Source organism: Syngnathus typhle, linkage group LG10 (genome assembly GCF_033458585.1).
Source record: "Syngnathus typhle isolate RoL2023-S1 ecotype Sweden linkage group LG10, RoL_Styp_1.0, whole genome shotgun sequence".
Classification (NCBI taxonomy): Eukaryota; Metazoa; Chordata; class Actinopteri; order Syngnathiformes; family Syngnathidae; genus Syngnathus; species Syngnathus typhle.
In genome coordinates, this window is record NC_083747.1 from 1,675,966 (window position 1) to 1,702,833 (window position 26,868).

Sequence of the window (26,868 nt, forward strand, 5' to 3'; positions counted from 1 at the left end):
CGCCTCTGGGCTGTTTTTGACGTGGCACAAATTGATAGTTAGGAACAAGAACAAAAACATCTGGCCAGATGTGTGTGGCTCGTTGGTCTAGGGGTATGATTCTCGCTTAGGGTGCGAGAGGTCCCGGGTTCAAATCCCGGACGAGCCCTTCTTTATATATATATTTTTTCTGTAATCTGAATTTGTTTCACTATTAGTCATTTGGACCTCTAAAATTACACACACATTCATTTAAACTTGTTTGTTGTTGTGTGTTTAATGTGCTAAGATTGGAATTACTAAATCCTTTACTAATATTGAGTGAGACTTTGAGCCATTAACTTAAAACGGTTAAAGACTCAATTTCCCATCATGCACCTGTCATCCGCGCTTGCGCATGACTGACTTTTCTGCAACTGTTATTGTACATCTGGCCAGATGTGCGTGGCTCGTTGGTCTAGGGGTATGATTCTCGCTTAGGGTGCGAGAGGTCCCGGGTTCAAATCCCGGACGAGCCCTCCCTTTTATGTGTTTTTTGTAATCAAAATTATCTCACTATTGCAACCATTTGCAGCTCTAAAATTACACCTTACATTACACACGCACATTCATTTAAACTCATTTGTTATGTGTTCAATGAGCTAAGATCAAATTTTACATTACTAAATCCTTTACTAGTTATACTGAGTGAACTTTGAGCCATTAACTTAAAACGGTTAAAGACTCAATTTCCCATCATGCACCTGTCACCCGCGCTTGCGCATAACCGACGCTATTGCAGCTGCTGTAGAACATCTGGTCAGATGTGCGCGGCTCGTTGGTCTAGGGGTATGATTCTCGCTTAGGGTGCGAGAGGTCCCGGGTTCAAATCCCGGACGAGCCCTCCCTTTTATAAATATTCTGTAATCAGCTTATCTCACTATTACATTACACAAACACACATTCATTGAAACATGTTTGTTGTTATGTGTTCAATGTGCTAAGATTGGAATTTACATTACTAAATCCTTTACTACTTATATTGAGTGAGACTTTGAGCCATTAACTTTAAACTGTTAAAGACTCAATTTCCCATGCATCTGTCATTCGCGCTTGCGCATAACTGACGCTTCTACATGTACTATAGCACATCTGGCCAGATGTGCGTGGCTCGTTGGTCTAGGGGTATGATTCTCGCTTAGGGTGCGAGAGGTCCCGGGTTCAAATCCCGGACGAGCCCTCCCTTTTATATGTTTTTCGTAATCAAAATTATCTCACTACTACAACCATTTGCAGCTCTAAAATTACACCTTACATTACACACGCACATTCATCTAAACTCATTTGTTATGTGTTCAATGAGCTAAGATCAAATTTTACTAAATCCTTTGCGACTTATATTGAGTGAGGCTGTGAGCCATTATTTTAAAACGGCGAAAGACTCAATTTCCCACCATGCACCTGTCTCGCGCCCACGTATAACTGACGTTTGTACAGCTGCCAGAGTGCTAGACTACAAACTGAAATTGTTTTGGGTGACTTATTCGATGTATTTTCCATTGAATTCCTTGCTTTAGCTAATATAGCATTCCGTGTCATGTAAAACTTCAACAAGGGCAACGAAAATTATTCCTCAACTAACGTAATGTGGTCCAATTTACCTCTCTAAATCATTTGCTTGCAAAAAACCTACATTTCCCATCAGGCATTTCTTTTCCGCTCATGCGCACAATTGCCACGCCCGCTCCAGTTTGAGCGTCAGTGCCATGACAACAAGACGATGGCTTCAAGAGAGGAAATGTAATTTTTGCCACCGCGAGGCGTAATAAACCCGCGGGTTCGTCGGAGGCGTCGGTGAAGGAAAGGTGAGACACTCATTCCACCCGCTGAACCCTGAGTAACTCGCGGGGCTAGCTAATTAGCCGGACAAGCTAAAGTTAATACATTAGCGTTAGCTAATTCATTTGTGAACACGCCTTGATGAGTGAGCGTGTGAGGCTCCAAACTATTAGCGTGACTTCTTTTAGTGCTCAAACGCGGACAATATGACCCTCACGTCAGGGCAGGGCACCATAAAGATCTGTGCTGACGCTCCACAGTTTGAGCGAGATATAAGAAAAGAATACATAAGCTAAATGCCCGCGGAAAATCCACTAATTAGCTTTTTTTTGGGGGGGGGGGGGCTCCGTTTAAGTCTTTTATAATTTGTAGATAAAAACAAGAGTATGTCTGGCTGCCAACTTTTGATCTTCAGTAAACTTGTATCACGAAACATGATTTCAAAGTGTATTCATTTGTAAAAGGAGTGTTTAATTTATCACTTTGCTGGATTAAGTTGCCTGTTCCACCTGCTCAGTCAGCACTAATAAGAGCAAAGCTGCTTGCATTCTCCGGCTTGAGACTCAACTTGTCACATGACTACTTATACTGCCTCCTCATTGGCTGCCGGCGTGGTATGACGTGGGCAACTTTTGAGTGACACCTTTTTGACCAATTCCCTTTTTAAACCTCCTTGTGATTGAAATGAAAAATGTGTGATCTTCTCTGTGCTATTAGATGTCTCTGTTCAAGGCGCGGGATTGGTGGTCGGCAGCCCTCGGCGAAGGTGAAGAGTTTGACCAGGGATGCATGTGCGTTGGAGATGTGGATAACAGCGGCACGGGACACGGTAATGCAATAGAAATGATGTTCAGGTCGTAGTCACGTCCGTCACATTGATAGTTTCTCGCTTCTTGTGCAGACAAGGTGGTGGTGGGGAGCTACATGGGAATGCTGCGGATCTTCTCCCCTCAGCCCCCCAAAGCCACCGAGGGGGCGCAAGGCTTGGCCGATGCGCAGCTTCTTGAGGTCCACCTCCAGAATGCCATCATCCAGGTGGAGCTGGGGAAGTTTGTCTCGTGAGTACTTTCTTATACGGAGGTAAAAAAAAAATGGCCGACCTCTGCAAAAAGTGATGCGTTGCTGCCTTCATTCATGAGGCTACGGCAACATTTAGCAACTTAATCCTCTTCCAATTAGCTTTAGCCTGATTTTCTTTACGCTTGGCGACTTGAGCAATAGATGCACGAGCTAAATTTAAACCACCTCAGTTTGTTTTTTTAACGTGTGATGAAGGTTGGTTAATGGTTGGTTAACACCTCAACCAGGTATTGTGGCAAAATCCCTGAAATCATGTTTAAATGATTTAAATTAAATTGTTTAAAAAATATATTTTTAAATTCTTATACAGTAAAGCTGGTCCATTATCAAAAAAGAATAAATAAATCAAATAATACAATTTTGTCCTTTTTATAAATCAAATGTGTCCAGATGGCGCTGTCTCCCTTCAGCCAGTTTGCAGCAATGAAACGTGAGCTCTCTGGCTGAAAAAAGTTCCAGAAATCTCCACGGCGTCGCCTCCTTCCTTCCTTATTTCCTTCCTTCCTTCCTTCCCACAGCGCCGCATCGGTATTTGCTTTAAGCTGCGGTTCGCCAGTGCGGAATTCCTCCCAGGAATTCAGCGGGCAGGTCGGGCGGCGAGGTTGGCGAGTATAAATACTGGCGGGGCGACCGAGGCGCTGGGCAGATTTTTTGTTTTTTGTTCTTTCCCAGGATGAGAGAACACATGTGGGATTGTCCTCCCCTTCCGTCGTGGTTGCTCCTTTCGGAGGACTGCGTTTTGTCCTAGCAAGACAAAAATCAACAAATTGTCAGTCGGGAAGTCGCGTCATGGCTGCATCTGCTACACGACTTTAGTTTCACGTGGAGAGGCAAAAGCCAATCGATTGCGGCGGCAAAGTTCTACTTTTGTCTCAGTGAAGCTCCTTCATTCACTTAAACGTAGCTCCAAGGTGCCACAAGATAATGACAATGCACTACTTTTGTCTAAATTAAGATAGATTTAAATGAATTTAAGTACCGTAATTTTCGGACTATAAGTCGCGGGTTTTTTCATAGTTTGGGTGGGGGGGGCGACTTATACTCAGGAGCGACTTATATACATATATATGTTTTTTTTTCACTTTTTTGGGCATTTTATGGCTGGTGCGACTTATACTCCGGTGCGATTTATAGTCCGAAAATTACGGTAGATTGAAAATCAGCCTTATTTCTGCTGTGATGATGATGATGATGTTTTTCTTTTTTTTTTTTTGTCCTCAGATGTTCAGATCTTCTCCACCTGTCTGTCCTTCACCCCAGGAGGCTGTCTGTCTTCTCCGTTCTTGGTAACCCCCCCTCTTCGTTACGTGTCACTTCCTGTTTCAGCGGCGTTTTGTTGACGCGCGTGTGTGTTCAGGCACGGCGGGCAACGTGGAGCACGGCGACCAGTACCAGATCAAACTGGTCTACGAGCACAACCTGCAGAGGACCGCCTGCAACATGACATACGGAACCTTTGGAGGGGTCACGGGTAACGCACACATGCACACTTGAATGATGCTTTTTCACGCTTTTGGAAAAACCTTCGGGGACAGCCCTTCACTTGGCACAATCCAAGAAAAACACACACACACACACACACGCGGGAATCCCCTTTAAAGTGCACAAAATGACGATTCTAAATAAAGGCGGCTTTGTCCAGACACACGCGTGCATAATTGAGTGTGCGCATGTGGAATATGCCAGAATGTGGCTTGGCGTGATGGACCCCTGATTCACTCCTTGTTTACATGAGAGCCTTTCGCACCGCAGGAACTTTGTACCGGAACTTTTAAGAACTCTGGAGGAACTTTGCACGTGTTTATACTCATCTGAAATTAAGTTCTGAGGAAGTATTTTAGGATGCTTTGTGCATTTTGTGTATGCGTGTGTGTGCAAACACACACACACACTGAGTATACACGTACAGGCTTTTGCATGGCTATTATCCTTCACCGCTAGAGGGCAGTGCCCGCCATTGCATTGCTGTATTTCTGCCATCGTTTTGTTAGCAGCTTTTATGCCAGGGACGATTTAAAAGATGCAGCAAAAGACTATATTTAATATTATTGTAATTCACTGTAACGTTAAGCAGTTTGAACATCAACGGAAACTTCAATTATATTCAGTAAATTGCGCAAAGACGTTAGATTAAAAAAAAAAAAATCCATTCAAATACATTTTTAACACAAAACTCTTTTTTAGGATGAAAAACAAATGTTAGACACAACTTTAGTGTACCAGAGTCACTGAGTTAGAATGAATGAGATGCTGTTTAGTTTGGGAAATCACTGCACCCCCCCCACCCTACCTGGGAGGGTCAGAGGTCATCTACAAGAAGCCATTAGAGTCTCTTTTTATCACACACACACACACAAGAACTTTGCGGCGGCGCTTTAACTTGACCTTAAAGCAAAACCACATCAGCCCGGCGTCGTCCCGACTATTTTTAAACCGAGGTTATTATCTTTTATTGCTGTGTAGTAAGTCAGCTCGTAGTGGACGTGAAGGATTGAATAACGCGGTCTTAAGCTAATAAACCAAAATAGAACGTATAGCCAGCCGCACGCTTTTATACTCCAGCATTGTGCTCGACACACAAGACTCTCTGTATAGCGCGCGGCCATTAATGATGGCTTTTATTTCCATTATTCACGATCCCTTTCGGGAATGGCGGTCGGCAGGTCTGACCCACGGCTTTGAGGTTCTGAGTTCGAGTGCTTATGTGCGTGCGTGTGTGTGTGTCATTGTAATTGTATTGTGTTCTTGCCCACTGTGGAACATGCTCATCACTCACACCCACACACACGTGTTTACACAGAGGAGGTGTGTTGGAGTGTGTGGCTTTTCTTTCCGAATCTCTGCTGATGGATGGTTTGTGTGCGTGTGTGTGTGTGTGTGTGTGTGCGCGCTGTAGGCGGCTGTATCCCTGACCTCGACTTGACGGCAGTGAGAGTTCTAATGGCGCATTGAGGCCTAATTATAGTCGTCCGGTCACATCGCTGCTTTATGATGGTGTGTGTGTGTGTGTGTGTGCATGTGCTAAGGTGTTAATGGAGATATCAGACCGAGAAACACGTCTCGCTCCGCTGCTGAAATGAAACAGGAGCGACATGTTTATTGCGTGTGTGTGTGTGTGGAGGTTAAAAAGTGCACACCCATTTTTATTGATTAAATACATTGACGTAATGATTAATATAATGATTAACCCCGCCCCCTTTCCTCCTGCTGTCAGGTCACCACTCGCTGTGCATCCAGTCCATGGACGGCATGCTGATGTTTTTCGAGCAGGACAGCTACTCCTTCGGAAGGTTCCTTCCGGGCTTCCTGCTTCCCGGCCCGCTGGCCTACAACCCGCGGACGGACAGCTTCCTCACCGTGTCCTCGGCCCGCCAGCTGGAGAGCTACAAGTAGGTTTGGCCGACGGCCGCCGTCGACACAAAACCTCGGCGAGTGGAAAAGAAAATGCGACAAACCGCAGGAATATTTGTGTTGCCGTTTTGAAAAGTGATGAACAAGGTGTGCGTTGTCAAGTGTGCGTGCGTGTGTGTTTTGGCCGGCACTATCTGGCCTCATGTAAAGTTTAAGCAAACATTTGGTGTCGTCCCACTCCATGAAAGATGATCTCGCTGGAAGCACGCACGCGCAAATGCTTCTCAACTAGTGCTCGTCAAGTTGCGCGCAGGTGCAAAACCCAAAGCCGGCTCGGGCCGCTACGTGATGTTCCGTTCCGTGTCTTTGTGAAGCGAGCAAATCCCGGTTTCGGTCAGACCTGGCGGAGACGACGCGCAGCTGTCGAGTCATAAAAATACTTTCAGGCGAAACATACAATAGATACAATGGAACAGGAATTAGCGTAAATGTTCCCGAGTCCAATTGTAAAATAAAATCCGCTCTGCTCCTCAGGTACGAGACTCTGGCCGTGGCCACGGAGGCCGAAAGCCGTCAGGACCCCGACCAGCCCCTCAAAAGCGGCGGCAAGAGGCTGACTGTGAGTTGTCACCCGCATTGACCCTCACCGTGATGTCACCGGTTCCCGCGTGGACCGTTAGCGCTCGTTAACGCTAACAAGCCCAATTTGCAAGAATAAACTCATTGACGCGAGCCGTTCGACACCGCTGGCGTAGTTTTAGTTGTACTTGGCAGCGAGGCTCTTTACTTGCACTCCGCTGCCCTCCAATTAGCGAGCCGTATGTACTGTAGCGTGCAGGTAACCACGGCGACAGACACTGATTTAAAGCACCGCGTAAAGAGTATTTACATGACAGGTACGAATGTAAACACGCCGCTAAAGGGGTCGCAAAGAGTTGAATGGGAGTTATTTCATGGGAATGAGTGGGAGTAGTGCAGAAATGGATGGACGGAATTATTTATTTATTATATATATTTATATTTAAATTATATTTATAATATGACTGGTGGATGTGTCAATGGATTTTTAAAATGTATACTAGATGAAGACAAAAATTAAAAAATATAGCGTTGACCAGTTTTTTTTTTTTGTTCCCCCCACCAGCCCGACTGGACGTTGGTTCTGGGCGAGCAGGCCCTGGACATCTCCGTGCCCTCCTTCTCCCACTCGTCCTCCTTCATCTTCATCCTGGGCGAGCGTAACCTCTACTGCCTGCGCGACAACGAACAAATCCACTTCATGAAGAAGCTGGAGTTCAACCCCAGCTGCTTCCTGCCGTACGCCTCGCGTGAGTCCCTCGTGAACACGTGCCCGCCTTTTGCTCCACTGATGGATGAGTTGGTTAGCGGTTGGATGGGAGGATGAGGAGGAGATGAATGATTGAGGATCATCTGATGGAGGACAAAAAGGCAGCGGGAAGTTTAGGTAGGCGTCATGGGAAATTTGTTCCAATCATGTATATACTTGACTTCACGTGTAAATTGTAAAGGTCAGCAGGTGTGTGCGTTTCCTTTGTTAGCCACCAACGCACAACCACACGTAAGGTACTCTGTCATTTTGACCCCCCCCCCCCCCCCACTCTCCTCGCTGGCCGCTGTACTTGACCCGCCGAGGTGTTTGTTTTGCGTGTGGTCGTCACCTCAGATCTCCCCTGGTGGTAGCCGCACCGCTCCTGGGATGGATGGGCACGTGTGTTGTGTGTATAATGCAAGTCCCGTATTTAGAACGACTTGCCGAAATGTGATGATGTCATCACTCGGGTTATTTCTCCACTTTGCGGCGGCAAAGTTTATCATGTGTCTTTTCACCTCTTTTCCAGCGCTAAAAATAAAGCCGCTTTTGATATTATGCTAGCTGGGTGGCGGAAGCAAAGCCTATACACACACACACACACAAGGTTTATTCTCATTTTTTATTTTGGATTTTCCGATGGTTGTACCCAAAAAATATTTTCCCCTTCATTCTGTGGTTGTGTAGCACTAAATTAGCTCCATTTTTAAATAAAAGAGCAAACTTTACCGTTAGTAATCCAATAAGAAATAACCACAAAATGATGATGTGTAATATCTGACATTCTCCCCTTCCCCTTCAAAAAAAAAAATTACTTTTACGACAGTCACAATTTGCCTCAATCCATATTTTATTCTTGTTTTCCATTTAGTGACCGATGGCACCACCAACCTGTTGCTAGGCAACCACACCAACATGCTGCTGGTGTACCAGGACGTCACGCTCAAGTGGGCCGCCCAGCTCGATTTTGTGCCGGTGGCGCTCCGCGTCGCCAACTTCCCGTGAGTGTGGCGCCCGTGTGCGGTGACGTATGAGCGCATACGCACACACGCGCTCTCGTACACATGCCGGAATCGTTGCTTTTTATTAGTTTCCCGACTAGTAAAGTCGCCTTTTTGGGGCCCTCTGTGTGCCGGAATGTATCCTGGTCCGAAACACAAGTCCCTATAACTCGCTCAGTGGCGCCCCCTGGAAAGTAGTAATTTTATTATAGGTTTTAGTATATTTTTATATAAAATATATATATGATACAAAATAATATAACACATTTATAATAAATAATATCACATTTAATACAAAAATATATAACAAATAAAAAAGATATATATAAAAAAAATAATTTGGCAGACACGCCAAAAGACCCATGTGCAAAATTCAACAGTTCGACGGCCATTTTTTTCTTTTCCTGGCACCCATTTTGAGCTCATGCCAGATATTTCAGATTTGACAACTCTTACCGTGAAAAACGTCAGCCGACGCTAATAAACAAACTGTGACATGATCACATGACGTCATGAATGAACCTCGTGAACTGACCTTCTCCATCATCCCAACATGCGGCCTCGCTCGGGGTTCTTCTGCGCCTTTGCTCCCGTTCGACATCAACAGCGGTGGGTGGGAACATCCCACTGTGGGCAAAGCATGTGTGTGCGACTCTTTGTTTTTAGTGTTGGAGTGTGTTTCCGTCACAGTCGCTCGCGTGCGTGAGTGTGTTTCCGCGGCAGTTAAAGTGGACGTTTTAATGTTGGCCATTTCCACGCGTGCAGGTGTGGAGCCTCCACCTGAACTCCGCCACCCTACTGCCTCGTATGCGCGTGCGTGAGTGTGTGTGTGTGTGTGTGTGTTACCGCCTCGTCGGCCTGGAAGTACGACACATCTGCAACCCGTTAACACGCACTCACTCACGCTGTTAAAACACATTATTGCATCACTCAGCATTTCCTGCTTCTCTCTTTTCCCATTTTTGTTCTGTCAGGAAATCTTGATGTAAATTTGATGTATTGTCCCATTAAAAAAAAAAAAAAAAATAGAGGAAGTTGGACTCGCGGAAATAGAAGAATTTAGAATAATAGCATTCCGGTGTTGTATTGCTAATCAAAATATGGAAGTCGTATATCAAATGATTTATTCCTTTACATAAAGTCAATGTTTGCGAGAACTGCTTGACATCTGGACTCACCTCGCCATTTCTTGTTTGGCCTCAGTGATCTGAAAGGCGCCGTGGTGAGCCTGAGCTGGGACGGCCACCTGCTCTGCTCCTACATGGGCACCGACCCGTCCTTCTTCACCACGCCCAAGGTGGACTCCCGCGAGGTGGACTACGAGCAGGCCGACGCCGAGATGAGAAGGCTGCACAAGTTCATCAGGGAGGCCAGCAGGACTCAGGGTAGGACGAAATGCTGGGGCCTTTCTTCACGGTTACCGTCTTCCTTCAAACTGTCACAGTCAACCGTCTTCAAAAAGGAAATGTCGCTAGCTCATCGCTAACATATAATGCGAAACATCTTAGACAGGCTAATGGGAATTAGCATCGGTGTACTTTTAAAGCTTGAAATTAAATAATTAATGCGACATGTCTAGTAGAGCTCAGTGTTGTGGCAAAACTCTCAATTTTTTCCACTCGCTTTATTCCCCCCTCCTCCTTCTATATTGAACGTCATGAATTTGCGTACCTATTGAAGTGTCTAATGGAGTTCATCAGCATGACGACAACCATCAAATTTGTTTTTCAGACATTCTGCCTAAAGGTGAAAATGAGGAGGACGCGACGGTGACCGCGTGCGTGTCTCCTCACATGGATATGCCGTCGGTACGCACACACACACAATGTCTGTCTCACAAATGTGAGTACACTCCTCACCTTTTGTCAATATTTTTACCCAAATTGTTTTTGCCAATTACCCCACAAGGTCGAATTTAATCTCACGTTACTCTCAGTATCGTCCACATAAAACGATAAAAACGTGTCGCCATTTTGTTTTGTCTGCTATCACAGCGAGCTCTGATCCAAGACATGGACGACCTTCCCGTTCCTTCGGTGACGGTAAAGGTGAGTTCAGAGTCACCTTTTGATGACCTTTGCTTGCATTGCTTCATCTCGATCCCAAATGTGCGCAGGTGACGGTAAAGGCCAGCAGCGCGTTGACCTCGGCCAGGCTGACCGTCGCCGTTCAGACGCCGCTCGCCGTCACTCAGGACCAGTTTGTCTTGGAACCTCTTGGTCAGTCCACGTGTGTCGGACAACATGTCTTCCGCAGCTGTAACGGTCGTGACGAATTGTCCGCAGATTGTTCTTATCCTTTTGGGTGCGCAAACATGTGAAAGCACTTGTGTTTCATTCTGGACAATAGATGAAAAAAAAAAAAAAGATCAATTGACTTGGAACAGCTGCAACCGCGGGAACGCTTCCATCAGTGTTTTCAAAAAGCGCGGCTTGGATATCGAGATGAAAAGATTCATCCCGTGAGGGAAATGAAATTGTCACGGGAGTAATATTCAAACAATCAATGTGGGAGTTAAGACTCAAACACAAAAGCGTATAAAGGTCATTTGGCTTTTGTTATATTATGATGTTGCCTCACCATTGATCATCAATTAGTCACAGATTTTTTTATTTTGCAAGGCTCGGTACTCACTGTTACATTTTTTTTTTCTCCGCTACCATATTAATTTTTGGCTTACTTGGATTTGAGAATTGATTTGATATCCCATACTGCTGAGTGACTGACACCCTCCCCGCGGTGTCTCGTGTACTTCTGGTTCTGCTTATCCGATTGGAAACATGAAGCTATTCTCCGCTGGAAGCGATTTTTGTGACAAGACAAACGAAAAGCACTAAAGCATTCACAGCTGCGGACCTTTGATGCGACTGAACCGCAAGTCGCTACTTTGGACTTGGTTGGAATTTGGCTGCTACCAGCTAATTAGCTTAGCCTCGCTACCGTCACATGCGGGCTTTTATTATTTGACTCTTTATGCCTCTCAGACGGCGACTGGATTCGCGGCTCACCGCATTCTGCCTCTTTTCTTTTACGTTCATTGAATTTCTTTCTTCCGTCACCGTCCCTGGTTGATTGTCATGTTCATGCACACGTCTAAAGTCAGGAAGGAAGTGGTGTTTTTGTTTTGGGTCAAAGGTCAGATTTTCAGCAGATTGGTCAGTGCAAGGGTCAAAGGTTAGTTACTGGTTCCCTCTACCAAGGAGCAAGTTAGGACACTCTTGATATATTTTGGTATGTAAAAGTTGCCAGACGGATTGTCGCCATTTTTTAATTCAGCCCACGATGTGCCAATTTAAGTTCTTTTCATGGAATTCGGAGTTAATGTTATGGGCAGTTCCCTCAAATAGAATAGACACACACACACACACAGTTGCCACTTATCACCTTTTCCCTCTCTTGACAAGAATCTGCGTCCCTCTTGAACTTTGACCTTCACCAAACAACCAGGAGTCACTTTAAACTTAATCACTCACACATGCACACACCAGGGTTACAATAATTCCTCATTTTTCAATTTAGTTTGTTTATATTTTGTTTCTACTTTTGTTTTTTTAAATTTGGTAACTTTTGATTCATTTTTTTTTTTTTAGGTCAATCTTTTTTTCACAACTACTTCTTTTTATTTTACTTTTTAAGTTTTAGTATTAGAGTAGTTTCAGTTTTTAAGATATGGGGTATACTTGATCCATTCTCCAACGATCATGTGACGCAAGGTTAAGCAAACAGAACCGAGGCGGCAAAGAGGACACGACCGAGGAGGTCAAGGAGGCGAGGTGGTCACCTTTGTGTGCAGTTTGTTTGCACTGTTGTCGCCGTAAACGGCTTAATGGCCCTGAAGGCCCGCCGGCCGGACCACACGGACCCTCGGGTCACTCGGACCGCCACTTGACCCGTCCAGATGTGGATGACGGCAAGTGAAGCGAGCAGAGACGCCCAAAAAGCCAGCGAGAGAGAAGGATTACTGTGTTTCACTTTGAGTGTTTGTTGCTCCTAATGGGCCTGGGAACACTTAAAGCACTTAAACCCGTCCGAGCCGTTTGACCCGCGGGGCGCCGAGGTTAAAAGCCTCCCGCTGAAAGACGGAATACCGGCGAGGAGGTCAGTGCTCCTGAAAGGCTGGAGTCGGAGGAGAGAGAGAGCGGACCTGTGGAAGGAAACCTTAGCAGAACCACTTGAGCGCATTTGCTTGCTACTCCTAAACATTCCCAAAAAAGTCCACTTTCCTAAAGTTCTGTTTGCGCAGGTTAAATAAAAGCAGAGCAGGAATGTCACTAAGGAATCTCAATTTCTTGATTTGTGTTTTTTTTTTCTTCTCCTCTCTTCCACACACATGTTTTGCTTGTATTTATTATTTGCACATGCACAACACGCTCATACATCGACACGCACGTGTTTCGGTATTCGTCTTGGCGCAAAGCACCGCGGCTGAATTGTGGCCGTTTTTTAAAAAGACGAGGGAAGGAAAGAGCAAGGAGGTGCTGAGGGTTGAGCCAAAGCAAGAACCGATCTGATTGACACCAATCGTAAAGACGGTAACATTTGAAAAAAAAAAGTTTATTAATGTTGCTGTTCCTTCCTCAGGAGTGGGCTCGTCCACCGCTATGGTCTTTTCGGTTTTCCTCAACGGCCTCTACCCGCCTGCTGACCTGGGCGGAGACCTCACCTTGTCCTACAGCTCGCCCACAGGTACTAAAACGGTCACCGTCCATCGTGCTTAGGGTCGTGCTAATACAAAGCTAAGTACGTTTTTTTTTTTTTTTTTATGATCAATGTAAAAAATTGCAAAAAAAAACCCAAATTTATTCTCAAAGTTTTAAATATTTAATAAATTAAAACATATAATAATAAATTTATATAAATATTATGTGTTTTCACAAAAACAATGACAACCACCAAATAGAAGTTAGCCTTTCTTCTTCTTTGTATTTAAATGCCCTCTGGCCCTATGCTGTCTCTCGCTGGTCAGTCTTGGTACTACAACAGTGTCGCTCTTTTCCACTCCGCCACACACTAATAGAGCAATAAGATCACACACGACTATTATTTTTTTCCTGGTTCATGTTTTAAAGAAGTGGTGAAGAGGTAAGAAAAATAAAAGTATGTGTAGCCAGCTGTCGTTAGAACAATGTCCCTCTTTCCCGGAAAGGCTGCTGGAAGATGTAACTTTTCCCCCTTAGTGGCGGGCAACAGAAGCTGCCTTTATTCCAAAATGTCACAGACTTCACTATTACTCCAAATAATCTCCCTCAGAAAGTAGTTTATTGAGCGAGAAAGAAAAAAAAGGGAGGTATTGTTTCCTTTGGATTGCGTTTGTGTTGGCAGCATGGAACACTTTTCCTCTGCCCCAAATGCGTCTGGGAACGCCGCTTTATTGTGAGACTAAAAATAGAACTCCAAAGGGTTTTGTGTGCTGCTGATGTCACCGAGGTGAAGGAACCCCGGCTGGCGTCACGTGACTTCAACCTGGCACCATGAGTAAACATGATTTGAGAAAAAAATAAAGTCCTACAGGAATTGGAAACTTTTAATCAAGATTCCGGATCAGCTTAAATTGTCCGTAGGTCACGTGCGCTAGGCCGAGCGTGGGAACGAGCGAAACGGCGTCCGAGTGGAACATCTGCTTCTGTCTCACATCTTCTCGTGTCTTTGTCCTTCTTCTTCCCCCCCCGCAGAGTTCAACCCCAAAGGTACGTGCGCGCTCACGTGCATAGAGTACACGCACAAATACACACACACACACACACACGTCGTATGTACAGGACTGTTCAAACAGGAAGAAAGCCGAGTCTCGTCTGTAACGTGATCCGCCGCCAGTAGTCCGCACATACACACACACACTTGATGAATATTTCCTTCTTGCCTTATGAATATTTTCTTTTTGACCTTCAAACGGGATTTGCACAAGCACGCATGTGCCTCTTATCAATAGAAGTATTGTTTTTGTTTTTTAATCCAATACTTGTTAGGACACACAGACACTCATTTTTCTTTTTATTCACAATTTAATGTGAACCGCACGCCTTGTTTTGAGATGAAAAATATTTTCTTTCTCGTAACACGCAGATGCGCGCACACACATGCGCCTCCACGTTTTCAGAATTAAAATATTTTCCTTTTAGCTTTCATACAAGAAATCTTTCGCCACACACACACACACGCAGTAGTGCTCCCGCTTGTCAGCCCATGTTTGTTTTAGTTGTCTGACTTTGTGAGCTTTGATACAGAATAGGATGTGCTGTGATATAGAGGGCACACACACACACACACACACACACACACACACACACACACACACACACACACACACACACACACACTGCTATCCTGTGGGATCAATGCCGGGTACGACTCGGGTCAGAAAGAAGTGCTGGCTACTTATTTAGCCAGGAGCATTGAAAAGCTAGCTAGCATGAATTTTCCCGGGGTGGACGCAGCACTTCAAGCGGCTGTCAAGGAAATTCAACACAGCTTTGTCCCAAAATTCTGGCCCATATGGCTGTTCTTTTAATCCCACGCGTTCTCCTCTGCTTTTCCTCTTTTCCTCCACCCAAGATCGAGTTTCCACCCTTTTTTTTTCTTTCACCCAAGAAGCTCTTGTCACAGGAAACCCAAAGATTCTTTGCTTTGGCTCGTAACAGCGGCCTTCACGCTGAGGGCACCTGCTGGCGGGGCGGCGGCGGCGGCGGGTTGAGAGGGACAGGGGGGCAGAGGCGAGGGCGGCGGCCGTCGGGTGGAATGCGAGCATGACACAGTAGCCGAGAGGCCGGTCGGGAGAATGCGCCGGGCTCATGTTTGTTCAAAACCAAGAGAATCATTCACTTGGTTGTCAGATAATTGCGTGTTTGTGTGTGCGTGTGTATGTGTGTGAGCTCTAAGCAATAATCCGGAACATTCCACTGTTCAGTGCTGCACGTGAGCTCTTCTATTTCCAAGGCTCATTTTTCTACCCAGTTCGGCGACAAAGTTACGCTTGGCAGCTCGTTCTGTTTTCTCTCCTTCTCAAACAACTTTTGTTTCGGACCGGGCTTCAGGACGGGTTCTGGCCGAGCTGCGTGACTCTCTGTTGAAAAAAAATCAAATAAAAAATTCACGGGGAAATCTCATCATGTGTGACATAGCATAACATCGATGCTAATTTCGGTTAGCCTGTTAATGATATTTCACATTTTCTATTAGCATTAAGCTAGTGGGCTTCCCCTAGACTGCTTGAGCATATTTTTTTGCTATATTTTGTGTTGTTGTTTTCCAGGAGTCCCTCACATCATCCAGCGCCAGTTCAACCTTCCTCTGGCCCTCGTCTGCACGGCGACATCTGCCAGCAAGAGCAGCGTCTTCAAAATCACCGTGGACACCAACCAGCCGCCCGTGGAACTGGCTACCATCTTTCCCGGTATACACACACACTCGAGATTTTTTTTTTTTCATATGTGTTTGAATGGGAGGTCCTTTTTTTTTGTCCCCCCCAGTAATCTGACAGTCGGATGCAATCAGCAACTCCGACGACAAAACACTCTCTCCTCAGTGTGTGTGTGTGTAGATGTCTACTTTGTTGCCAGTGTGATTGTCTTTTGTTGCCTTTTGTCGGCATCCTGTATGGCGATAGGCTATCAGAGACATCATGCTGGGCTTTTTTACAATTTTTTTTTGCCTCTGTGTGCAGAGTTTGCGGCCCAGTCGGAAGATAACGAGGGAAACAGTTTGGCTTTCCGCTTCTTGCCCGGCGGCGGCCTGGTGACCGTGTTGGCCTCCAAGACCTCCCGTAAGAAGACTACTTTGAACTGTTATTGTTAGATAGCAGATATTCACAAATAATTTAATTAATAAATGAATAAATTATAAATAAATGTATTATTATTATTATTTATTTTTATTATTTTTTTTTGAGTTGGTAAATCGTAACCTCAATGTGTGTTTTTGTGCTCGCGCCAGAGCGCTATCGCATCCAGAGCGACGCTTTTGAGGACATGTGGCTAGTGACCAAGGAGCTTCTCCACAGAGTCGACGATCATTTCTCCAAGATGGGAGTCGACGACTTCAAGAAGAGCTTCAGTGGACCGCTGCCCCTCAAGGACTACTTCCTGTCTGTAGACCACCACTTTGAGGTAGGCAGAATGTCGTCGCGTTAGCCATGGCGGCATGTGTGGCTAGCGATTATCGCGGTTGCCTCACTGACAAAAAAAATTCCTAGTTCGAGACTTCCTGTTTGGAATTTGCTTTGTATTGCTTTTCCTTCCACAAAATGTTTCATTGCTGCGTGACTAGTCGCCAAAAAGTGTGTAACTTTGTGTGTGTCAGCTTCGCGTCAGCGCTCAGAAGTACCAGGACCTCCTGTCCGAGCGGGCCGCCCAGTTCCGAGCCATTCAACGGCGCCTTCTGACCCGCTTTAAAGACAAAACGCCGGCGCCGCTGCAGAACCTCGACACCCTGCTAGACGCCACGTACACACAGGTGGAAAGCAAGCACGCACACACACACACCACTAATTAAGATGATCATTTTCATGCAACTTGTAAATTTAAATTCGGCTTAAATGTCTCACACCCACACACACATTTATTTAGCGTGTGAGATTTGCAGTTTGATGATTTACGGTGGTCCTGTTTCAGGGTGATTAGCTGTGAGCTCACTGCCAGCACACTTACACGCCTCGACGCACACGCGCGCACACACCTCCGCATGCAGGCGTGAAATCTCGTAACTTTGAGCGGATACAACTTGTATATGTCCAGATGGCAACATTCTTTCGGCTACAGTGGGAAGGCGCGCTTATGCGACGGCTTCCATTGATTACATTCACATGTGTGCGACCGTTTCGTACAGCGGATTCGTTTTTCGACTTTGAGTCGTTTGGCTGATTCGATTCAGAATGAGTATTTACGAGATATGCATTTAACGACATGTTTATCTGCACGGTAGTTGCCCGGTTGCTGTAGGTTAGCATGATGCTAGCTAGCAAACGCTGAAAGGCAAACCTGCGAGTGTCACTCAATCCCAGAAGGAGTCACGAAAAAGGGCGGCGGCCATTTTTTTTTCCCCCTCCACTTTCCATAAATACTTTCCCCGGCCGCCGTGTCCTCTCCAAACATCCGCCATTTTCTTTTTTTGGGAACACACGGGACTCTCCATCTGGGAGGGGCGGCGGCAGTTGGGGCCCGGGGAGCCGATCCGGGCCGGGTCCCGGCCAACGGAGCCCTCCCTTGTAATTAGGAGTTCAAACGGCTGGCTGACTGACGGCGTGACTGACAGGCCCGTCCAGGGGCCCGGCGGGGGCCCCTAATGGAGGCTTCTGGTGGACAGCGGCCTGATTTATCGGGCCCCAAATGGGCTTCTAAACACGACTAAACACAGATCCCACTGTGGAGTTGGACCACCGCCATTAACAGCCGGGCCTCTTATTGCCGTGCTGGAGCTCGGGCGCGCGCACCCGCGTACTCGTGTTACATTCTCGGGTATTAACTTGATTTCTGCCATTTGAAGTGGACTCCGTTTCCGCTCGCTCGCTCGCTCTCCATCTTCCAGTGTTTAGCGGATCGGAGAGAATTCGGCACGTGCGCCGCACATTTGCGGATCAGAACATGTGGCGCGCGTTAGGCGAGCCGGACCAGCTTGGGCCGTGCCCTTTTGCCGCTTTTTGAAGTCCAACGCGGACGGAACATTTCCAGTCGCTGGGATGGAAAACGGCTCTTCCGCTTGGCTCTGGTTCCGATGACTTGTGTGAAGTCCAAAAGATGGTGCGGCGATAACGTCTTGCGTTGAACCCTTTCACCTGGAAAAGTGTCTTTGCGCGCTCGCCTGAGCTTAAAGTACCGTCGGGAGCCGAGAAACTCTGGCTCCTCCATCATCTCGTGACTCGCCCCTCAGGAGATGTTTCACCTCCGCAACACACACATTTACACGCTTCAACGCACACACACACATGGTTAGAAGATGAATGGCGCACAGTAGCGTTGTCGGTGATCCGGTTTGTTTTGCCTGAGTGTCACCGAGGGGGCTTATCAATGATGGCTTTCATGCGGCTCCTTTGGGGCGTGTCCCTCGTTCACATCCAGATACTTTGGAAAGGGGAAAGCGAAAATCAAATAAGTCCTGACTCACGGCAACTCTCAGCATGATGGCTAGCGCGCCGACGCTAATAAACAAGGTTACAGTAGCCGCTCACTAATAACAAAGTGTCAGTCAAAAGTGATTCGCCCGGTCGGCGAGATGTTTTTCGCCATGGTTACGCGGTGACTTTGCGGGCGACGTCAAGGAGACCAAAAATAAGAAGACAAACATCTTTTCATTAAAAGCGCTTTAACGTGGCGCATTTTTCCCAGCGTCGTCATCGGTCGCCGGGCGGAGATTTAATAAATCCTCCATGTTGGACGCTCTCGACGCCGCCGCCGAGGGGGATCAGAGAGGCCCCCGCGAGGCGTCACGGTGATTTTATCAAACGCTCCTGTCGTCGTCGGGGCGACCGTTGACTTAAATGGGACAAATGGCTCAAAGTGAAAACGCTCATAACGAACCGCTCGGTAAATTCTGCGGTCAGCGGTGAGGCGACGCACATTCAACAGCCAGACAAAATGGATGCATTACTACTTTATTCATCCCCAAAATGGCCGAATCACAACATGGGAAAGATGGCGGTGTTCACGTTCAGAACCATTTGGGTTTGGAGGATCCTTTTTTTTTTTTTTTTCCCTTTTCTTTTTGTGCTGCCAGAGTGCAAGAATCGGATCAAATTTGAAGAGCGGCCATTTTTAATCAAGTTTCGTTGTTAGGCATCAGGACAGGAATCTCATGATCTCCTCTTTTTTTTCAAATTTGGAGTCGTGTTCATTTTGCCGATTGGTTGTCGAAGGGGCGGAGCTTCAGGCTTGTTCTCTCCGACAGCAGCAGAGGAGCTCGAGGAGCCTCCCGAAGCAAGTGGTCTCCTTTGCCTCCTCGCCTCCCCCCCTCCTCCTCTCCTCCTCCCTCTTGCTCCTCTGCTCCTTCCTCTGCCTCTCCTTCCTCTTCACCTTGTCCCGCTTCTCCATCTCCTCCCACTCGGCCTTCAGCCTCCTCTCGCGCTCCTTCCTCTTCTCCGCCTCCCTCCTCTCGCGCTCCCTCCACTCCACCCTCAGCTTCTCGTTCTCCTTCCACTCCTCCCTGTCCCTCCTCTCCCGCTCCCTCCTCTCGCCGGCCTCCTCGTCCTCGCTGTCCCACCACTCCTCCTTCCTCTTCTCCCTCTCCTTGCGCCTCTCCTCCCCCTTCATCTCCTTCATCCTCCACTCGGCTTTGAGTCGATCCCGCTCCCTCCTCTTCTCCTGCTCGCGCTTCTCCCTTTCCTTCCACTCGGCCTTCAGCCGCCTCTCCCGCTCCTTCCTCCTCTCCTCCTCCTTCTTCTCCCTCTCCAGCCAGTCCTCCTTGAGCTTGCGGTCCTTCTCCTTCAGCCTCTCCTCCTCTTTGCGCTCTCTGTCCCACCACTCGCCCTTCATCCTGATGAGCCTGCCCTTCAGCTCCTCGTCCATTTTGTCCTCCTTGTTCTTGCCCTCGTCTCTCCGTTGCCACACGTTCTCCTTTTTCTCCTCACTACCGCTGGTCGTCACCTCCTCCTCCTCCTCCTCCTCTTCTTCCTCCTCCCTTGGAGGACCTTTGGCCAACTGCTGCTCCCTCTCCTCCAAATACTGGATGCCTGGGCTCTGCTTTTCCTCCTCCTCCCAGCTACTCTCTCTCTCCCTTTCCTTCTCCTCCATGTTCTCCTCATTCTTCTTCTCCTTCACCTCCTTTTGGCTCTCTCTTTGCTCCTTGGGCTGACTTTGGTGGCTCTTCTCCTCCTCCACCTCTTTGAGCTCCCTCTCCTCGTTCTCCTCATTCTCCCTCTCCTTCACCTCCTTCTCGCTCAGCGTCTTCTTCTCCTTGGCCTCCTCGTACTCCTGCTCCTTCACCTCCCTCAGCGTCTCTTCTTTTTCGCCGGCGGGGTTGGCCTCGTCCTTCCCTTTGACCGCCTCCCTCTTCCCCTCCGCCGCCGCCTCCCTTCTGCCTCCCTTCTCCTCCTTATTGTTGTCTTTGGCTTCCTCCTCCTTGCCCTTCACCTGCTTCTCCCTCTCCTCCTGCTGGTGGTTGCCGTCGGCCTCCTTTGCCGCCTCCTCCTCGTCCCCCCCTTTGTGCTTCTTCTCTCGCTCCCTTTCCCTCCATTGCTCCTTCCCCTCGTCCTTGTGGTTGTTGTCTCCTCTGTTTTTCTCCTCCTTCCTCCGAGCTTTCTCCTCCTGCACTTTTTCCTTCTCCTTCTCGTCACACTCTTTGCCATCCTCCACCGCCTCCTTCTCTTTTGTCTTCATCTCCTCGGGCTCCGCGACAGTCCGCCGTCCTCCAGCCGGGTCCTGAAAAGGAGGCGGCGAAACATTTGGTCGTCAAAGACGTCAACGAAACTAGGTCTTGTTTTTACGCACCAGGCCGTTCTTGTGCTCCTCGCGCCGTTCCTCCCTGCCCTGGAGCAGCTCCTCTTTTTCGCGCCTCCAGCCGGCCTCCTTCTCAGCCATCTCGTTGGCCAGGTCGTCCTTGGAGGCCTTGATTTCGTCCAGCTCGCGGTTGGTCTTGCGCAGCTCCACCCGGACGCTCTCCAGCTCCACCTTGATGGTGCGCAGCTCCACCTTGAAGCGTTCCAGCGCCAGGTTGTTCTTGTGCAACTCCGCCTGGGTCTTCTCGCCCGCCCGCACGGTGTTGGATAGCTCCCAGTACTCAATCAGCATCTTGCGGTAGTTGCCCTCCAGAAAATTCAAGTAGGAGCCAATGTTCTCCTCCATCTTGGGCTCACGCACCCTCAGCTGGCCGACACGTGGCTTCCCCGCAAAGGGCCGACGGGGCGACATCGCGGCGATGCGTATTTGGCTCTTTTTGTGACGAGCCCGCGTCGTTCCCTGTGACATCGGCACGTTCGGGGGGTGATGACGCTTCAAAGGGGGCGGAGGAACGTGAGATGCCGCGGGAGGCTCCTTTTGAAGAGAACGCCATCCACCTCCTCGTAATTGGGCCGAGTGGGCGTGGCAAATTAGAAATTAAGTTTCAATTTACCGACCCGGAGCTGATGCGCGACCGCAAACTGCAACTCGGTTTATTGTTTATTGCGCGTGTTTAAAAAAAATAAAAATAATAAATCAAGGGAAGGGGACCTCGAGAAAATAATCATTTTAATTTAATTTTTTTTTGTTTTTTTTTTAAATGTGTGCACGTGTCGCTCTGCCCAAAGTCAACATGTCGTGCGCGCGTGACAAACAATGGGCGATTTGTAAGATTACACGCTGGCTTTATGGCTGCGCGCGTGTGTGCGGCAGCCCGGCGACGCCGAGATGAGGATATTTATCTTGTAGCAGTAAATTCCCAGAGTTTTTTTTCCCCCCTCTCGGGCGCTCTCATGGCACTCGTGCTCTTCAATGAGACCATTCAGTGCAAAGCAAACACACACACGCACGCGTGTACAGACACACACAAATGCGGTCTCCACGTGTTTGCGTGTGACTATGATTGGCTGTCCATGTTCATTATTTGATTGCGATGGTTAGCATATGCTAATGGATATTAGCTTTGATTTGGACTTTTGCAATTTTGACAAGTTAGCATCCTGTTAGCATTATTAGCTTTGATTTTCTCTTTTGCAACGATTTGCACGGACTGACTATGATTGCCCGTTCGTCTTCGCTCCTTAGCACGGTTAGCATCCCGTTAGCATTATTAGCTTTGATTTTATCCCCAGCAATTTTGGTGCGCGCACGTGTCCACGTACACACACTTGATAGGCGTGCAGCCTGGGAGGTTAGTGTGAACTTTTAATGACAGGCTTGTGTGTGTGTGTGCGTGCATGTGCGTGTGTAATGAGTAGAGAGAGAGGTTCTGTGTGATTATAGGCCTCCTTTTAGAACCAGAGAGACTAAATATGGCTTCAGACTAAACACACACTCGCACACACACACACGCACTGGCAGTGTAAAGCGCATATGAAGAGAAAAGAAAACAGAGTATTCCTCCCGGCAGACAGGATGTCGTCAAAATCTCTCGTAGGAAATATAATACATAAGTTCAACTGGCTTCACTTTCTTGTCCCATTTCTGATGGCCACAAGGTCTTCTCCACTTCCTCGTGTCCACTTTCTCTCCTCACGTCTCTACTTGCCGGTCTCCATCTTTTTCGTCTCCGCCTCCTGATGTCAAAAATGACCTCTATGACCTCTAAGACAGACAGACAGACAGACGCACAGCTGTTTTGCTGAACCAGGCCCTCGGGTTTAGTCACATCACATTCCCTTCACACTCTCACTAGCTGTGTCAATGTGTGCGTGAGGTTGCCTACGTGTGTGCGCGCGTGTCGTTTAAGGGTGTTCACTACGGGCCGAGTACGTGCTGTCAGCATATGTGTTTGACCTTTGACCCCGTCCACACGTCCAAGCAGCTGTAGCGGACCGCTTTATGAGGTGTGCGCGTGTAGATGTTTGTGTGTGTTTCATTTAATTCATTTGACCTGCTTTAACCTCTTATGCAGGTCTTGCATTACATCCATCCAGATGTTTCCACACTTTGATAGTGTAAAACTTGATGGAATATGAAAAAGTGTTTCGATATTCCATCAGTTACAAAAAATCTTTCTACGTCATCGAACATGTCATTTGTCATGTCATGATTGGTTAGAAAAATTGTTTTAATGTATATATTTTTGGAGTGACTTTCTAACATTCATAAAATAGTTCAAATACATTTAAATATTTTTTTTTTCATATTTTTTTTCTTTTTTGGCAATATTTAAAGAAAGTTATAAAGCACAAAATATATATTTTTTCATATTTTTTTTCTTTTTTGGCAATATTTAAAGAAAGTTAAAAAAAATGGATGAAAAGATAACAACTTTTTTTATGTCCCCACATGTCCATGAAGACACACTTTGGACGCTAGTGCCAAATTCTCCACCCAAAAGTCCACTCCCACTCAACCCGCTCATTATTTCATCTCTGGGTGGGCCTGCAATCACCTCGGAACCTGCGGAGGTCAGCCCCACGCAGCCCGAGGCTACCGGGAGCCGAGCTGGATGTTAATCCCAGGTTGGGTGTCACTGCGGTGGGTCACGCTCTGTAATTTAGGCCCCTGCTCGGTCGGGGGCCTCTTGGCCCTCGGGACCACCCAGTACATCTAACCCTGTGTATGGAACATATAGAGTTTACGTCCAATTTTTTTTTTCCCCTTCAGTCTATTTGTTGGCTCCAGTTGTTATTCATGGAGAATATATGCCGTTGTGTGCTATAGGGTCAAAGGTTGCTCAGCTGTCCAGTATCAACAAATGCTAAGCTAACATAGCTAACATGGAGTTTCACTGGTGTTTACATTAAGGTGTGTATTTGGAAAGGAAAAGTGAGTGGTCAGTTTTCCCAGGGCGAGAATGATGCTGCAAAAAAGGCCGATGTTTTTCCTCAAAGTGGAGCCAGACGAGGTTAAGTCCACAAAAAAAAAAGTGTTCAAAGTGTCCTTTTGTCAGGCCGTGATTGATGAGCCGCCAAAGGAGGCGACTTCAATGTTTTGGCTGCCATGGTGGCTTCACTTTAGAGTTTTTTTTTCGACACGCGTGTTCACACGCTCGCCGCGCAAAAAGCTTTGCTGCGCGATGAAAGGTGGTGTGTTCGATTATCCCCGCCCTCCCCCATCAATCTCCCGACTCTCCTTGTCAGCCGATCGCCTCCGTCGCTACTCGATCGTTCGCTCGCATTGCTCCCGCTTCGTGTATTGTATATAGAGCCTCGACATTTGTCTTTGCAGTTTTACCACTCCCGTTAAAAAATAATAATAATAAATTTGAAATCGTCCACATGCTCACAATTAAATTACCGTTTTTTTCCATGTATAATGCGCAAAATTTAACTAATTTATTGTCCTAAAATCTGGGGTGCGCATTATACATGGGTACAATTTTTTATTTTTTTTTAATCCGGATATGATACGGAGGCCGCCATTACAGATGCGCTTTCTTCTCTGCTGTTCACTTCAAAACACGCTCCATACGAACACAATGCTGTCGTATCAGACGCTTGCTCGATCATCTGCTTGTTTGCTGTCACAATGTACCCTACACAAATCCGAAACATTTCTTCGCTATCGAGTTTGCTAGCGTATGCGCAGTGATACTGACCGGCAGAATAACATCCGTTTGTTCCCAAAGATCTTTTTTCTGAAATAATTTTACGTTAACCGACTTAAGTAGAAGTCAAAATTTGGGTGCGTATTATACATGGGTACAGGCTTTTTTCCAGCATCGACATGCCATTTTTAGGGTGCGTATTATACATGGGGGCGCATTATACATGGAAAAAAACGGTAAATTAAATGAATATGATCTGTAGTGTATATATTATCTTTGAGGACTTAAAATAAAAATAATCACATTTTTCTAACCAGTCCTCAAAAAAGCATGTTTGTGCATATTCTGCAATATCAATTTAAAATGTATTTTCAATAAAGGCATGGAAATAGAAACAATTTAGCCGATGAATCGATAGATGAATCAACAGATGAACCGATTATTATAATGGTTATCTGCAGACCCAGAGAAAATCATCCCATTATAATTGCTGAACGGTGACAGAGTGGGTGAAGACTGTACCCCACTATAGTTTTTTTTGAGGTGGTGGCGGAGGGGGGCTCTCAGTTGAAATAACTTCCCGATCCGGTCGGGTCGCCAGATCCTGTCATGCGATCCTCCGCTCTTCGCTCTGGGCCAGGAGGCTTTCATCAACTTGACTTTTTTTTTTTTTTTCTCCAGCTTCTCGGCCGCGGTATCTGCGGCGGTCTCGCTGCCTCCTTCCCTCGTCGTGGCGATGCTATCAGCAGACGTGTAGACAGACGACCCTTATCGCTATTGGTTGTGTGCGTGCCGCTTTTGAGCATCCACAATAGCGGTTACTGTCTGGCCACCTATCCAGGCTGCCATCGGCTCATCGCACTGTCTCCATGTCTGACGCTTGTTTACACGCCCGCCCGCCCGCCGTCTTCCACCTTTGCGTGTGTGCGCACCTGTTTGCCGGTCACAATTTTAGGTACACCTGCCACAACTTTTACCGCCTCACATTAACATAGTTGAGGTATTTACATATTTAATTGAGCGTATATTATCGTGTTGAGTGGTTTAAAAAAAAAAAAGTCAAAGTTTGGATGACTTAATGTTGTGACCCGTGAGTGACATCATCGCACGGCGTCCATGTTTTATCCGCCAAGTTAGTAGACGAGTTCAAGACCCCTCAGCACATGTTTTTAATCATCCTCATTATCGAGGAAATGTCTTCTTCTGGTGTTAGGGAAAGAAGAACATTTGAGGAAATGGCTTTTGCAATCCCCCGCCTTTGTTAAATGCCCATGCTAATTTGTTCTTGAATGAAGGAAACCGCTTGCACACGCACACACGTGTTCCACATGACATCGACTTTGCCTTCCATCTGAAACAACAGCAGGTGAACCTTTTTTTTTGTAATGGGCTTCCTGTAACGCAAAATCTCAATTAACCCGAATACACCGCAAAACTTGTTTTGAACGGATTAAAATCGGAAGCTGGGTTTTTGCGGGTGGAACATTTTTTTTATCATGTGACTCGGGTGTTTGTGTGTGTGTGTGTGTGCGCGTGTTTGTGTACATTTGTACTGGTGTCTAAGTCCGCTTCTGCTCAGAACAGATGCGGGGAAGCATTGTTTGTGTATTTTTATTTGTGTGTGCAAATACGACAAATTCCTCTTGGTCAGTGTGTGTGTATCAGTGTGTGTGTATGTGTGTGTAGACTAAATGTGCCTTTGTGTCCACTCAGCTGGCATCAATCAGTGTATGCGTGGAAGCGAGCCGCTGCCCTGCCAACAATGGAGCCCTTCACTGCACCCTCGCTCTTTTTATCAATACACACACGCACACACACTTTGGAGCGCTCTCATGGGAGGGTGGTCCGCTTGAACCCGGTTTGAATGGTCAGAATGTTACATGAGGATCTTGCAGATTGTGGCCTTTCTCATTTGCTGACTTGAGCAAAAAAAAGATGTTGTTGTTTTTTCTTTCTTCATAGGGCCACTTGAATTGAGTTTCTGCAGGGAGGGGGCGAGCAACTTGACTGGGTTCCATTTCCCTCTTGGGATGAATCAAGTCTGTCCATCTGTCTTCTTTCCCCATATTTGTGTCCAAACACCTTGGTCCAGGTGTTGTTTTCCCATGTGGGTGTTCTTCCCAAATCCCGCCAATCCATTTGTCAAGTCAATGTGCTCCATTAGTCCAGGATCTGCTTTCTCCCCCCAACCTTCGGGCCTGTCCTCGCTTGTCCTCCTTATCGCTCCAAGTT

At 46.8% G+C, this 26,868-nt stretch overlaps 1 protein-coding gene and 4 non-coding genes across 7 annotated transcripts in view; all 5 read left to right on the forward strand.

Moving 5' to 3' along the window:
• Window positions 1–76: 76 nt before the first annotated feature.
• trnap-agg (transfer RNA proline (anticodon AGG)) lies at window positions 77–148 on the forward strand. The gene has a single exon. It is a non-coding gene; the product is annotated as a tRNA-Pro (tRNA).
• A 277-nt stretch (window positions 149–425) lies between these two features.
• Window positions 426–497, forward strand: trnap-agg (transfer RNA proline (anticodon AGG)). Its single transcript has one exon. It is a non-coding gene; the product is annotated as a tRNA-Pro (tRNA).
• Window positions 498–790: 293 nt separating this feature from the next.
• Window positions 791–862, forward strand: trnap-agg (transfer RNA proline (anticodon AGG)). Its single transcript has one exon. It is a non-coding gene; the product is annotated as a tRNA-Pro (tRNA).
• Window positions 863–1,126: 264 nt separating this feature from the next.
• On the forward strand, window positions 1,127–1,198 carry trnap-agg (transfer RNA proline (anticodon AGG)). The gene has a single exon. It is a non-coding gene; the product is annotated as a tRNA-Pro (tRNA).
• Window positions 1,199–1,683: 485 nt separating this feature from the next.
• Window positions 1,684–26,868, forward strand: part of bbs9 (Bardet-Biedl syndrome 9) — a 44,901-nt gene continuing 19,716 nt past the window's right edge. The window contains exons 1-19 of one of the 3 annotated variants that reach the window (XM_061289769.1): window positions 1,684–1,823; window positions 2,515–2,626; window positions 2,699–2,855; window positions 4,099–4,163; window positions 4,235–4,348; window positions 6,092–6,266; window positions 6,763–6,847; window positions 7,373–7,556; window positions 8,430–8,559; window positions 9,763–9,944; window positions 10,291–10,367; window positions 10,554–10,607; window positions 10,676–10,778; window positions 13,141–13,245; window positions 14,232–14,246; window positions 15,809–15,949; window positions 16,220–16,318; window positions 16,489–16,661; window positions 16,855–17,007. In XM_061289769.1, the coding sequence (XP_061145753.1) occupies window positions 2,515–2,626; window positions 2,699–2,855; window positions 4,099–4,163; window positions 4,235–4,348; window positions 6,092–6,266; window positions 6,763–6,847; window positions 7,373–7,556; window positions 8,430–8,559; window positions 9,763–9,944; window positions 10,291–10,367; window positions 10,554–10,607; window positions 10,676–10,778; window positions 13,141–13,245; window positions 14,232–14,246; window positions 15,809–15,949; window positions 16,220–16,318; window positions 16,489–16,661; window positions 16,855–17,007 (2,124 nt within the window). In that variant the 5' untranslated portion in view covers window positions 1,684–1,823. The remainder of the gene's footprint in view (window positions 1,824–2,514; window positions 2,627–2,698; window positions 2,856–4,098; window positions 4,164–4,234; window positions 4,349–6,091; window positions 6,267–6,762; window positions 6,848–7,372; window positions 7,557–8,429; window positions 8,560–9,762; window positions 9,945–10,290; window positions 10,368–10,553; window positions 10,608–10,675; window positions 10,779–13,140; window positions 13,246–14,231; window positions 14,247–15,808; window positions 15,950–16,219; window positions 16,319–16,488; window positions 16,662–16,854; window positions 17,008–26,868) is intronic. The other 2 variants (XM_061289771.1, XM_061289770.1) reach the window with 2 other exon arrangements.